The 15,389-nt window shown below is 43.4% G+C and overlaps 1 protein-coding gene across 4 annotated transcripts in view; it reads left to right on the plus strand.

Moving 5' to 3' along the window:
* Positions 1–15,389, plus strand: part of sbf1 (SET binding factor 1) — a 163,932-nt gene that overhangs the window by 115,004 nt on the left and 33,539 nt on the right. For 3 of the 4 annotated variants that reach the window (XM_078553164.1, XM_078553166.1, XM_078553167.1), the window contains exons 19-26: positions 6,214–6,473; positions 6,988–7,160; positions 7,732–7,805; positions 8,052–8,247; positions 8,972–9,099; positions 9,915–10,090; positions 11,253–11,386; positions 12,160–12,364. In XM_078553164.1, coding sequence (XP_078409290.1) covers positions 6,214–6,473; positions 6,988–7,160; positions 7,732–7,805; positions 8,052–8,247; positions 8,972–9,099; positions 9,915–10,090; positions 11,253–11,386; positions 12,160–12,364 — 1,346 coding nt within the window. The remainder of the gene's footprint in view (positions 1–6,213; positions 6,474–6,987; positions 7,161–7,731; positions 7,806–8,051; positions 8,248–8,971; positions 9,100–9,914; positions 10,091–11,252; positions 11,387–12,159; positions 12,365–15,389) is intronic. The other variant, XM_078553165.1, reaches the window with a different exon arrangement.

A 15,389-nucleotide genomic window follows, 5' to 3' on the forward strand; every position in this document is an offset into this window, starting at 1 on the left:
GTTGTATAGAGACCATAAGATTCCGCTCCTCCATTCAATGAGATCATGGCTGATATGATAATCCTCAACTCCACTTTCCTGCCTTTTCCCCATAACCCTTGATTCCCTTACTGGTTAAAAATCTGTCTATCTCGGCCTTGAATTTACTTGATGACCCAGCCTTTACAGCCCTCTGTGCTAAAGAATTCCACAGATTCACTCCCCTCCGAGAGAAGAAATTTCTCCTCATCCCTGTCTTAAATGGGCGACCCCTTACTCTGAGATTATGCCCTCTGGTCCTAGACTTTCCCACAAGGGGAAACAACCGGTCAAGCCCCCTAAGAATCTTATATGTTTCAATAAGGTCGCTTCTCATTCTTCTAAACTCCAATGAGTACAGGCCCAAGTTATTCAACCTCTCTCCATAAAATCTCTCCACGCCTGGGATCAACCTAGTGAACCTTCTCTGTACTGCCTCCAATGCCTCTATATCTTTCTTAGATAAGGGGATCAAAACTGTTTACAGTATTTTAGGTGTGGTCTAACTAGTGCCTTGTATAGTTTTAGCAAGACTTCCCTATTTTTATACTCCACTCCCTTGGAAATAAAGACAAACATTTCATTTGCCTTCCCTATTCTCTGCTGAACTTGTATGCTAGCTTTTTGAAATTCATGCACGAGGACCCCAAATCCCCCTGTGCTGCAGCTTTCTGCAGTCTTTCTCCATTTAAATTATATTCAACTCCTCTATTCTTCTTGCTAAAGTGCATGACCTCATAACCTCACATTTTCCCACATTATATTCCATCTGCCAAGTTTTTGCCCACTCACTTAGTCTGCAGAGGGATATAGACAGATTATTTGTGTCATCCTCACCACTTGCCTTCCCACCTATTTTTTGTGTCATCCACAATCTTGGTGATAGTACATTCACTTCCCTCATCCAAGTCATTAGTATACATTGTTAATAATTGTGGCCCCAGCACTGATCCCTGTGGCACTCCACTAGTTACAGGTTGCCATCCTAAAAATGCCCCCCTTATCCCAACTCTCTGTCTCTATTAGTTAGCCAATCCTCTATCCATGCTAATATACTACTCCAACACCATGGGCTTTTATCTTATTAAGTAGCCTTATGTGCGGTACCTTATTGAACGCCTTTTGGAAATCCATATATATTATGTCTACTGGTTCCCCTTTATGTATCCTGCTTGTTACCTCCTCAAAGAATTCTAATAAATTTGTCAGGCATGATTTCCCCTTTATGAAGCCATGCTGAGTCTGCTTGATTAGATTATTTATTTCTAAATGCTCTGCTATTACACCCTTTATAATAGACTCTAACATTTTCCCAATAACACATGTTAAGCCAACTGGCCTATAGTTACCTGTTTTTTTTGTCTCCCTCCCTTTTTGAATAAGGGTGTGACATTGGCAGTTTTTCAATTCTCTGGGAGTTTTCCAGAATCTAAGGATTCTTGGAAGATTATGACCAGTGCATCCACTATCTCTGTGGCAACCATCAGGCCCAGGGGACTTATTGGCCTTTAGCCCCTTTAGTTTCCCTAGTACTTTTTCTCTAGTGATAGTTATTGTATTTATTTCCTCCCCACTTTTGCCTCTTGATTATTTAGTATTCTTGGAATGCTTTAGTGCCTTCTACCATGAAGACTGGTACAAAGTATTTATTCAGCTTCTCTGCCATTTCCTGGTTCCCCATTATTATTTCCCTAGCTTCATTCTGTAAGGGGCCTACGTTCACTTTGGCCTCTTTCTTCCTTTTTAGATATCGAAAGAAGCTCTTACTGTCCGTTTTTATATTACTTGTTAGTTTACCCTCAGAGTTTATTTTCTCCATCTATTATTTTTTGGTCATCTTTTGTTGGTTTTTAAAACTTTCCCAATCCTCTGTCTTACCACTAATCTTTGTCACATTGTATATTTTTGTTTCAATTTGATACTACCCTTAACTTCCTTGGTTAACCATGGTTGGTTTATCCCCTTCCTAGAATCCTCCCTCCTCACTAGGATATATCTTTGTTTTGAGTCATGAACTATTTTCTTTCTGCCATTGTTCATCAACCATCTTTTCTGCTAAACTCCTTTCCCAGTTCACTCCGGCCAACTCTGCCCTCATTCCTTTGTAATTACCCTTATTTACGTTTACCACAGTTGTTTCTGACCCAAGTTTCTCACTCTCAAGCTGAATGCTAAATTCTACCGTGTTATGGTCACTGTTTCCTAGAGGACCTTTTACTCTGAGATCATTTATTAAACCTGCCTCTTTACACATTACCAGATCCAAAATAGAGGACCCTGGTTGGATCCACAACATATTGTTCTAGGAAACTGTCCTGAATATACTATGAATTCTTGTTCGTGGCTAACTCTGCCAATATAATTTTCCCAATATACAATAAGATTAAATGATTAATATACTGCCTGTTTTACATGCCCTTATTATATCCTGATTTATTCTCTGTCCTACAGTATAACTCCCATTAGGGGGCCTATAAACTGCTCCTACCGGTGTCGTCTTTCCCTTGTTATTCCTTACCTCCAACCATACGGATTCTACATCTTCCAATCCAAGATCATTTCTTGCTATCGTACTTATTCCATCTTCTACTAACAAAGCTACCCCATCACCCTTTCCTTCCTGCCTGTCCTCTCGAAAAGTCACATACCCCTGAATATTTAGTTTCCAGCTTTGATCCCCTTGTAACCATGTCTCCGTAATGGCTATAAGATCATACCCATTAACCTTTATTTGTGCCGTTAATTCATTTATTTTATTCCGAATACTATGTGTATTTAAATAAAGAGCCATTACTTTGCCTGTTTTACCATTTTCCCCCCTTTTATCCTCTTTGCTGTTTTTTTATGTTTACACACTTTGTCCCTTCTTGTCACATTACCTAAATAGCTGCCCTGCAATGCTGCCATATCCTTTTGCTTTGTAAGCCGATGTATCCCCTCTCCAGAACCCTCCCGCCCTCTATTTAGTTTAAAGCCCTCTCTACAGCCCTAGTTATTTGATTCGCCAGGACACTGGTCCCAGCACAGTTCAAGTGAAGCTTGTCCCACCAGAACAGCTGCCTTCTACTCCAGTACTGGTGCTAGTGTCCCATGAACTGAAACCCATTCCTCCCACATCAATCTTTGAGCCACGCATTTTAACTCCTTGACTTTATTTATCCTATGCCAGTTTGCCAGTGGCTAGGGTAATAATCCTGAGATTATTACCTTGGAGGTTCTGCTTTTTAATTAAGCTCCTAACTGTTCAAATTCTTTCAGCAGAACCTCCTTTCTAGCCTTATCAATGTCGTTGGTACCAATGTGGACGACGACAACTGGATTTCTCCCCTCCCACTCCAAGCTCCTCTCCAGCCCTGAGGAGATGTCCTTAACCCTGGCACCGGGCAGGCAACGCAGTCTTCGCGGCTCACTCTATTGGCTACAATTGTACTGTCCCCTACCACTTCTAGGTTCCTATTTCCTCCCCCTACTTGAATGGCTCCCTGCACCACGGTGCCATGGTCAGTTTGCTTATCCTCCCTGCAGCCCCCACTCTCGTCCATACAGCTTGCAAGAACCTCGTAACTGTTGGACAATTGCAGGGACCAAGGCTCCTTGAACGCTACCCCGTGGGTCCCCATACCTGCCTCACCTGCAGTCACACCCACCTGTCCCTGATCACAGACCAAATTTGAATTACTTAATCTGCGGGGCGTGACCGCCTTCTGGAGCAAAGTGTCCAGGTATCTTTCCCCCTCCCTGATGTGACGCAATATCTGCAGCTTGGACTCTAGCTCCTCAATTCTGATCAAGTTCCTCGAGCTGCAAACACATACTACTGATGTGTTCGCTCTGGATCACCTTGATGTCCAGCAGGACCCACATGCTGCAGCAGCAACACATCACCCATCCTACCATCACTATCATATTTAATTTAATTAATTACCCTAGTATCCTTGCTCTTTACACTTTATTGTAATTAATTTTTTTTACACCAGTATCGATCTTCTAATTAACAAGCTATATTTAAGAAAAAGAGAGAAAAAAAGACTAGAGACTTAAGCACAAACTAAAGACCTTACTTCTACTTTAAAGACTAGAAATTCTCTAGAGACCTCAGCTGGAGCAGCCAATCAGCTGCTTCCCCTACACTTGCATCACATTGTGGTTCGTGACATCACCACTGGTCTCACTGCAGGTAGGCACCTAGGTCCGTGCCCTTTATCCTCTCCTGCTCACCTCTCGCTCAAAAATATACTATTTTGAGCATTAGGAATAAATAATCCTTAATCACATACCAGATACTCATCAATTAACCAGCTTCTCCTGTAGCAGAACAAGAATCAATTCCTGGAGGCAGAAAAAAGTTTAGGCAAAAGCAACCAAACACTTCTTTAATATAAAAGCAAAATACTGCGGATGCTGGAAATCTGAAACAAAAACAAAAATAGCTGGAAAAACTCAGCAGGTCTGACAGCATCTGCGGAGAGGAATACAGTTAACGTTTTGAGTCTGTATGACTCTTCAACACTTCTTTCCCTTCCTCCACTCAACTTGTAAATCTCATTCCCTGAAGCGCTCAACTTCAGCACTCTATTGTATATCACACTCAAGTGTTAAATCGCACTAAATTGGCTTTTTATATATGCTCCTAACACAAAGGGCCCAGCTGAGTCATTTAATGAGGATCCAGTTTCAGCTGGTTCTTAATTAAGCTGCACTATCACTGGAACCCTTGGAAAAAACCCTGCTTAAAGCTAGCAACTACAGAATTTAAACTGTAGATTTCAGTTTAATGCCAACTACAAACTAAATTAGGTTTGTACAAAAATTTAGACTTTCTTACTCAACAACAGCACGCACTCAGTCCTAGGTTAAAGCCTTGGTGAGACCTCACCTGGAGCATTGGGCACAGTTTTGGCCCCCTTATCTAAGGAGGGATATACTTGGCATAGAAGGTTTGCAAGTGAAGTTCACCAAATTAATCCCTGGGATGGCGGGATTGTTTTATGAGGAGAGATTAAAGAGACTGGGTCTGCATTCCCTAGAGTTTGAAGAATGAGGGATGACCTCATTGACACTTCACAGAATCAGAATCACAGTGCAGAAGAGGCCCTTCAGCCCACCAAGTCTGCACCGACACGTGAGAAACACCTGACTTATCTATCTAATCCCATTTACCAGCACTTGGCCCATAGCCTTGAATATTATGACATGCCAAGTGCTCATCTGGGTACTTTTTAAAGGATGTGAGGCAACCGGTCTCCACCACCCTCCCAGGCAGTGCATTCCAGACCGTCACCACCCTCTGGGTAAAAAAGTTTTTCCTCACATCCCCCCTAAACCTCCTGCCCCTCACCTTGAACTTATGCCCCCTCATGAGTGACCCTTCAACTAAGGGGAACAGCTGCTCCCTATCCACCCTGTCCATGCCCCTCATAATCTTGTATACCTCGATCAGGTCGCCCCTCAGTCTTCTCTGCTCTTACAAAATTCTTACAGGATGTGACAGGGTGGATGTAGATAAGGTGGTGAGTGGTGGGCCTAAAACCAGGGGACATAATCTCAACATAAGGGGTAAGCCATTTAAGACTGAAATGAGGAGGAATTTCTTCACTCGGGGATGGTGACTCTTTGGAATTCTCTACCCCAGAGGGCTGTGGAAGCTCAATCATTGAGCATGTTCAAGGCATAAATCAATAGTTGTTTTGGAGACTAATATCATCAAGGGATATGGAGATAGTCTGGGAAAGTGGCATTGAGGTTGATGATCAGCCATGACCTAATTGAATGACAGAGCAGGCTCGTTGGGCTGAATGGCCCACTCCTGTTCCTATGATAGATTTCTGCATATTAAAAACATCAGTGAATATGGGGATAGTGAAGGAAAATGGAGTTGAAGTAGAAGATCAGCCATGATCTCATTGAATGGTGGAGCGAGCCCCAAGGGCTGAATGGCTTACTCCTGCTCCTATTTCTTATGTTGTGTGCTAGCAGTCATTTGCAGACAGTGAAATCCCAGCCTATGCTACCAGTAGACACTGAAACCCCAGCGTGTGCTAACAATCATTCACAGACAGTGAAACCCCAGACGCAGGCGAAAGAGTATTGACGGCAGTGCAAGAGCTATGTAGTTACGTATATGTGTGATATGTTCCATAGTGAAAGGTTGCACAAACTCGTGCTGCGAGCTTTCTGCCCATTGTGTTTTTGAAGGGTTGTGACAGCATCAAGAAGCAGCAGAGATCAGCGCTGGAAGTGGCAGCAGAACAATTACGCATGTGGCCAACCCGCAGTAAAGAGAAGCAGCAAGAACTGATTGATAAAGAGGAAAGCATAGTATACAGTCAGGCCATTCATTATGGCAATCGCCTTACCTACCTGCTCTTGCCACTCGATACCAGCAAGAATCGCCTGCTCCGCAGTACAGCTGTTGGAGACTTGGAAAGTGTGAGCAACAGCTTTGTAACAAACAGGTCAGGAACAGCATCACTCACTTCTTCAGTGTTTCTTGGTGGTCACTCCCAGATGGTGAAACCCCAACCTATGCTAGTGGTCACCTGCACTGAAACCCCAACCTCTGTCAGTTGTCATTCACAGACACAGTGAAAGCCCATCCTGTGCTAACGATTACTCAGACACTGTGCTAGTAATTACAGACAATGAAACCTCAGTCTGCACTAGTGGTCACTCACAGGCAGTGAAATCCCAAACTTCATTAGAGGTTATTCACAGACTGAGATATCCCAGCCTATGAATTTAGAGTGGAAAAGTAATCTCAGGATTCAGTGTCAAACTCTACTCAAATGCATTGAGCAATACAAGGAAGAATTGACATGTGATGTTACAGATTTTCCATGTGGCCTCTGATCTTTATGAATTATGTTAGCTTGTGTTGAGTGACCCCTGTTTTCTAACTGTAATTTTTGGTATAAGATACCATCGCGGAACTCTTATCTCCTGTTCTGATTGACCTCCTCTGCCCTAAAGTATTGCAGGCAGTGTGGCCGAGAGCTATGATACTGAAAGTGGGTTTGAGGATGCAGAAACTTCTGATGTGGCAAATTCGGTGGTTCGATTCATCAACAGATTTGTGGATAAAGTCTGCACAGAGAGTGGTGTCAGTAATGACCACTTAAAAGCACTTCACGCCAATTTACCAGGTAAGCTGAGCGCTCCTGCCTGGATCATTCCACCACCTTTCTGTGGAGAGGGCTCAGGATCAAAGATGCTGCATAGCCTTGTAAATACAGTCACTAAAGCTCCTGCTTTATCCAGCAATAAACTAGCCCCTTCTGACAAAGTGCCTCTGTCCAGTGCTGATGGGACAGTGTAGAGAGGAATTTATTCTGTATCTAACCCATACTGTGCCAGCCCTGGGAATGTTTGATGAGACAGTGTAGATGGGCAATCAGCTATCTAAAGAGGAAATGCTGGAAATATTCAGCAGGTCAAGCAGCTTCTGTAGAGAGAGAAACAGAATTAACATTTCAGGTCGATGAAGACCCTTTCAGATTTCCAGCACCTGCAATATTTTCTTTTTGAACCACCTATCTAACCTCCTTAAATGTTGACATGGTCTCTGGTTTGTCACTAACTTTGGTCATACATTTTACAGCCTCACAATCCTTTGTATGTATGTATGTGTGTGTATATATATTATGTGTTGGTTGGAGGATCATCCTTTATTTCGGGATTTATGTTTTCATGTGTTTTATGTTTTTTCTTCTGCAGACATTGTGCAGATGCACATTGAGACATTGGATGCTGTTCATCGAGAAAGCAAACGCCACCCCCCTATTCAGAAGGTGAGCATATTCACAGTTAACGATGAGCTGCCTCTCTTTCCACACAACTGTACAAGTCATTTCAGGTTCTAATTCTGGCAAAGTTCATACCTAATAATTCCACCTGTGGTATGTTACATATCAGAATTGAACAAAAAGTCAGAATATTTCGACAACCGATGTGCCTTAAAATGCTCCTTTGTGTGAAACTGAGTTTCTTTTTGTCACTAATGATTCCTTTTCTCTCTCGCTTGGTTCTGACTTCAGCCTAAACTTCTGCGTCCGGCTCTGCTGGTTGGGGAGGAACTGGTAATGGAAGGGCTGCGAGTAAACCTGGTACCAGATGGACGAGAGGAATCAGTGGGTGGTTCCTTGGGAGGCCCCCCCATCCTCCCAGCAGAGGGTGCCATTTTCCTCACCACCTACCGTATCATCTTCAAAGGGGCGCCCATTGAAACATTAGGTAAGAAATCAGAAACAAGGCTGCCATGGCTCATCAAATTTGAGTGATATAGACTAAGATCTAATTGAGGGATTAGGGCGATTTATATACAGGATAACAGATACCTAGGAGTGAGTTACTGACTGAAACCTAATTGTGAACTTCCAAGAAAGTTGGGGCAGGTTTATATGTAGAATAACAGATACTCGTGAGTGAATTGCAGACTGGAATCTAATTGAGAGATTTGGGGAATTTATATATAGAATAATGGATACTTGGGAGTGAGTTACAGGCTTGAATCTAATCGAAGGCTTCAGGTTAATGTAAGGTGGGGCTTCCCAAACTGTAGGTCGCAACCCCAGATGAAATTTTGGGGTTGCGAGCTTCGAGGCCATTGTCAGTAGCTGCAAGGCCCCTTTATACCCTTACATTTTTTTGGATTGGTGGGTGTGACCTAACTGACCGATCTTTGAGGCCTGATTCCAGCTGCAAAAAAGGCAGTGAGAAGGTAGGTGCTTGTTAATTAAAAACCCTGACAGCCCCCTACTCTCTCAGCCACCACCCACCACCCGCCCTGCCTGGCTCTCACTTTGGGGTCATAGCAATTTTGAAGCCTCAAAATGGGGTCACAGTGGGAGAAAGTTTTGGAAGCACTGACATGTAAGGGCTGCCTGCGTTTTTGGATTAGTGTAAGGAGGCCCTGGATTTCTGGAGTAGTATAAATTTTCTCTTTCCATGTTTTCAGCTGGGGAACAGACCGTGATTCGATCATTCCCTGTTGCCTCTTTTGCCAAAGAGAAGAAAATTAACCAGCAGTCGCGCACTGACCAGGATTCCCAGGATGGGCTCCAATTGCGTTCCTCCACTTTTCAGGTAAGATTCATGGAGAGCATTGGGCAGTGCTCAGTGACCTCTTATTGACTTGATGAGTGCTGTGCTTTACAATCTGTAAGTATTTGTAAACTGTAGGGTCTGGGGTTTAACATACATTGAGTCAGTATGAATACAGGGTAATCATGGATGAAGGCCAGTTGCACCAGCTTCATCCATCCCGATTGACCTTACAGTCCGCAATTTGTAGCATCTAATTTTATCTTAAAGAATTTCAGGGTTTCCGCTGCTCTGCTATATTTTGATTACTGAAATAAAACCTTTGGTATTTGTCCTTTACTGATAAGTTTCGTTAGCCTCTTGATCTAATTTAAATTAAGCAATCTCCCTTCTTCCCTCCCCACCACACTTTGCATATTCCTAATGGTTCCCTCTTAGTATTGTTTTCCATGATTTTATCTGGTGTCTCCATTTGAAGTTTGTTTAGATTAAATCTATCTCTTCATTGAACTCTACTCTTTGGTGCGCCTTCACAAAGCGCTTCTACCTGCTTACAGCTTGTGTCTGGAATTGATAGGGCAGGTGAGCCAAACGTCCCTCCTCTTGTTTCGCAATGGTACTTTCAAGGAGGTGCAATTAGGGGAGAAAATAACAAGAGAGGAGTCTTATATTACCCATTTACCAAAATAACTGGCTTCCACCCAGCACTTCGCTGTAAACATTGAGCCATGTTACCAAGGTAATTAAAAACCATAATAAGAGTTTATATAGTTTCTAGAGAAGCCTCTCAGCAGGTAACGCCACCCTCAAGGTGTTGTTTCTTATCCCTAGACATGTTCCTTTTTACTCCCTAACAGTTGATGAAGATCACCTTTGATGAAGAGGTGGCATCTGAGTTGGTGGAAATATTTCGGAAACATATCCATAAACTGAGGTACCCACAGTATGTGCAGAGCACCTTTGCATTCACTGTAGGCCAGTCGCCTAAGCAAGTTGTGGAGTCCAAGCAGAAGGAGAAGAACCCATCGCTGAGGTGAGCTGGGGAGGTGCATGGGAACAGCTATGAACGGAAGTCAACGGGCCAGCGTTCAGTAGTGGTGGTATGGTCCTTCCTGCCCACTGTGCTTTAGTATGTTGTGCTACCAGGTCTTAACCCCTCTGATTTCAGTTGGCACCTGAAGATTGAAGAGCTCATCACCTGCTCTACATCCCCTGACACACATTCAAACCCCTCTCACAGGCTCCCTACCTGGCATGTGAGGGTGAACATTGCAGAGCTTGGAAGGAGAAATCCTGTCACTCTTTGCCCCACAGCAAAGTACAGGTGTGCAATTCCACTCAGACCTAGAGCCTAGTAATTTAATGTATAATTATTTTCCAATTTTGGCTACTTGTTCTATTTCTTTTTATCCCTTCCTATTGTGAAGGAACTGACTAACTACTGGACTCTGTTCTGTAGGCCCTTTTCCCCTCTTGCAACTCACCCAAATTGCCTATTCTCTGTCTGAGTTTAAAAAGTGAGCATTGGCAGAAAACTTATACATGGGGACATCACATATGAGTTTGGTGACTATGCACTCAAAACCACACACTGATGATCCATCTCCATCTTCTCTGATGGGCACCACCATCGCTGTGTTGGCACATCAAGTCCCATTCAACCATCACCCATGCACACTGACCAAATTAGCATTATTCTTTGTTTATTGTTTGTTTACCTGTCGGTAAATAAAAAGCACTTGTTTACATGGCCAAAAGCACCTGGAAATACCTCTCACGCAGAATCACAAAGGAAGGTCTAAGGCCCCACGGTGTAGGACACAGGGTAAAAGGCTGAGGTCCTATGGTTCATGTCACCAGAGGTGTGCTCCTGTCAGGCGTGTGCTGCTCTGACCTTGACTGTATGCTCTCCTCTGATTGGCATGCCTTAAATTTAAGATTGACTTCTGATGGATTACTAAGCAGTAAAGCGCATTTGGTGTGTCTCTTTCTATAGTTCCCGGCAGCTGCATGGTCCTGATTCTGCAGCAAGTCAAAATTGCCATTGCGTAAGGACAGAGACCCTCAGACATTCTTGAGATTTGTCCTAGCCCTTTTGCAGTTTAAGGATTATTTTTCAGGAGTTATTAGATATCAACGATCAGTAGAAATCAGTCCCTTTGAAATTAAAAGTAGTTCTGATTCAATCTATTCAGGACCATGTCTAAGAATATCATGAAGAACGCGAAGAAGACAATTGGACGGCAATATGTGACCAGAAAGAAATATACACCGCCAACCTGGGACCAGCGAGCCACTCCACACGGTGACAATTTAGATCAAATCTCCGGTATGTGGTCAGCATGTGCCAGGTATCCGGGGGCTGCCGATCTGTGCTGAGTATGGATATTCGGAAGTGTGGCTTGGGATTTTGGTGGACATTGGAGATGCTCCTCGTTGCATGAGTCTACATTCTGTGCTGTGTGAGAACCAGAATGGAGGGAGTGCTGCATTGTAGATGGGGCAGTACTGAGAAAACAGTGCAGTGTCAGGGAGCAGTATTGAGGGTGTGCTGCATTGTTGGAGAGTTTGACTGAGAAAGCACTGCACTATTTGAGGGACAGTATTGAAAATTGCTGCACAGTCAGTGGTGGGGGGATGTGGGTAAGAATGAGCAAGTGCTGCACTGTTGAAGGGGCTGTAATGAGGGGGTGCTGCACCATCGGAGGGGCTGTAATGAGGGGGTGCTGCACTGTTGGAGGGGCCATAATGAGGGAGTGTTGCATTGTCGTAGGTGAAGTGCTGTGGCAGAGCTTGCATAGTCAGACACACAGTACTGCGGAAGCACTGCATTGTTGAAAGATCATTATTACAGGACCACTGTACTATTGGAAGGTCACTGCTGCAGGGTTGCTGCACTGTCAGAAGAGGGACAGTACTGCGAGGGTGCTGCATTGCCCTTTGACAGTGTTGCACTGCCTCACTGTCAGCCTAGACCATGCAACAGGCGCCCTGCATGTTCGTGGTCCACAGCTATCCAACACTCCATGTGCCTGTGCGTGAAACTACTCACCTGCCCTCTCACTGATCTCTCCCCCTCCTAACACACTCTTTCTTTTGCAGTTTCAGAGGAGATAGAGCAGAGTGCACTGACACTTTCCACCACCATTAGATCAGACAAATCAACCATGAGCCACATGGTAGAGCGAGCCTGTTGTCGTGACTACCAACGCCTGGGCTTGGGCACACTCAGTAACAGTCTGACCAGGTCGAAGAATGAACCATTCCGAATAACTACAGTAAATCGCATGTACAGTGTCTGCAGGAGGTGCGTTTTCATAAAATCCCAGTCAAGTTCGGACAGTTTGTTATTATCGTTTTGTCAAACCAACCTCTAAACTGCCCAGACGGAATAATAGTTCGAGTGCAGCATCAAAGTGTTTAGCGGCTGCCCTTCGAGACGCTTCCTCGATGTCTCAATACTTCCCAGCATAGGAAGTAAGACTGATATGCCCTTTGAACTTGTTTTGAAGATGGGAGCCACATTTGCTATTTTTCACTAAGATAAAAGTAAAAAACTGCGGATGCTGGAAATCCAAAACAAAAATAAAAATACCTGGAAAAACTCAGCAGGTCTGGCAGCATCTGCGGAGAGGAACACAGTTAATATTTCGAATTCGGACTCGAAACGTTAACTGTGTTCCTCTCTGCAGATGCTGCCAGACCTGCTGAGTTTTTCCAGGTATTTTTATTTTTGTTTTTGTTTTGCTATTTTTCAGCCCTCTGGAATTTGGATCAAGTCCAGTGATTGAGAAACATTCAAACCGGACTCTCAATTGTTAATTCCTTACAAATCCTAGGATAGATGGTGTCAGAACTGGGAACCTCTTTTGTCTGGAGCTTCAACAACCACCCCAATGTGACCTCTTATGATTTTATAAGTTTGCATCTACATTCACCTTGAAACTGTACTCCCATTTCTGGCATTTCTCCCTCTATTTCTTTCTGAATGCTGTTGTATAATAACGGTTAAATATTTCAGCAATTTCTCAATCAACAGGCACCATTTCTCCATTGTCAGTTTCAGTGTGACAGCTTTTTTTTTAACCTTTTGTCAACCCTGAGATACTTGGAGAATGCTTTCTTGTTACGCTTTGTTTTCAGCTGTGGTTTTCCTTGTGATCCCATTTTGCAACCTTCATCAATTTCTTGGCATCCTTACTCCCTAATTCCTTTCATATATGGACAGTGTGATAACATGATTGAAGTGTTAGTAGACAGCTAGGAATTATTTTGAGGCGTGAAACAAGGGTGTGTGGGCTTTGAGAGAATTGGGTTACTACAGGGATGCACTCTAGGACAATTGTGATACTGTTGGGAAGGGCTGTGGAAGAATTGGGATTACTGCAGGGATGGACTCTGGGAGAATTATTCACTGCAGGGAAGGACTCTGGGACAATTGGGGTGTTGCAAGGATAGGCTTTGGGAGAATTGAATTCTGCAGTTATGGGCTCTGGGAGAATTGGATGCTGTAGGGATGGACTCTGGGAGAATTAGGTACTGTGGGGATGGACCCTTGGACAATTGGAGTTTGCAGGGATGACCTTCAGAAGAATTGGATTCTGCAGGGATGGACTCTGGATCAATTGGGGTATTGCAGGGATAGGCTTTGGGAGAATTGGGACACTGCAGGGATGGGCTTTGGGAGAATTGGATACTGCATGGATAGATCTTGTATTTTTTCTTGCTTTGAACTTATTAATTCGAAATATTTTGAGTAGATTGTCACATGACTGCCACCTCAGAACATGACACAACTGTCCCCAGACTTGCACCGTGACTGCTGTCATAGGTGGCCTTGCTGACATGGACAATCCTGTCCATTCTGAAATTTAGACTATTAACACAGTTGTGGATTAAAAATTAATTGTCTGTCCAGTTGAATATCTCCTAGTTCCCAGTAAAGGTAAAGGCCATGTACCCCTTACACAATCATGCACAGAAGCCCAGGCTCCAGGGAGCATCTTATGACCTCATCGTTATGTTGCATTTCAGCATCTGTACCAACTTTGAGAAAGTTTTAACTATTACATCTAATCTGCAGCACAAAAAAGTAATTTGGCCAAACTGGTCTACGTCAGCATTTATGCTCCACAGGAGCCTTCTCCCACCCTTTTTCATCTAACCCTATCACTATTTCCATTTATTCCTTTCTCCCTCATATGCTTATCTGTATTCACCTTAAATGCATCAATTGTATTTGTCTGGACCACTGCTTGTAGTGAGTTCCTCATTCTTACAACACTCTGGTTAAAGAGCTTTCTCAGTAATTATCTTATATTTATGACCTCTAGTTTTGGACTCCACCATAAGTGGAAGCATTTTCTCTATGTCGACTCTATCAAACCCTTTCTTAATTTTATGAATTGCCAGTTAGATCACCTCTCAGCATTCTCTTTTTTCTAGAGAAAAAAATCCCAGCTTGTTCGATTTTTCTTGATAAGCCTAACCCCAGTTCTCATATAATAATTGTGAATCTATTTGTCACTTGTCCTCTTGTGAGTCTATCCTCGTTGTAATATGGAGACCAGAACTGTGTATAGCACTGTACTGGAAGTGTGGCCCAACCAAAAGTTGCAAAGTATTGAAAGGCATTTGCAGCATAGAAACAGGCCTTTCAGTCCAGTAGCTTTACAGTGTTCATGCTTCGCAAAAGCCTCCTCCCACCCTCCTCCACCTATCCCATCAGCATTTCTTTCCTCCCTTTTGCGTTTAATTTCCTCTCAAATGCATCAATGCTATTAACCTCACTACTCTTGATGGGAGCAAGTTCCGCATTCTAACCATCCTTTCAGTAAGGAAATTTCTCCTGAATTCCCTATTGGATTTATGAGTGTGTATCTTGCATTTATGGCCCCTGTTTATGGTCTCCCCGGCAAGTGGGAACATTTTTTCTCTCTCTAACTTTAAAAAAAAAATTAATTCATGGGATGTGGGCATCACTGGCTAGTCCCCGCTAATGTGATCGATCCTGCCTTAGGGGGAGACGGTGACATAGTGGTAATGTCATTGGACTAGTAATCCTCTGGGGACACTGGTTCAAACCCACCACGGCAGCTGGTGGAATTTAAATTAAATTAATAAATCTGGTATATAAAACTAGTCTCAGTAATAGTGACCATCAAACTATCATCGATTATCATAAAAACCCATCTAGTTCACTAATGTCCTTTTGGTAAGGAAATCTGCTGTCCTTACCTGGTCTGGCCTACATGTGAGTCCAGATCCACAGCAGTCAATGTAGCTGAGACTTAACTGCCTTCTGAAATAGCCTAGCAGGCCCTTCAGTTCAA

Source organism: Cetorhinus maximus, chromosome 12 (assembly GCF_964194155.1).
Source record: "Cetorhinus maximus chromosome 12, sCetMax3.hap1.1, whole genome shotgun sequence".
Taxonomy (NCBI): Eukaryota; Metazoa; Chordata; class Chondrichthyes; order Lamniformes; family Cetorhinidae; genus Cetorhinus; species Cetorhinus maximus.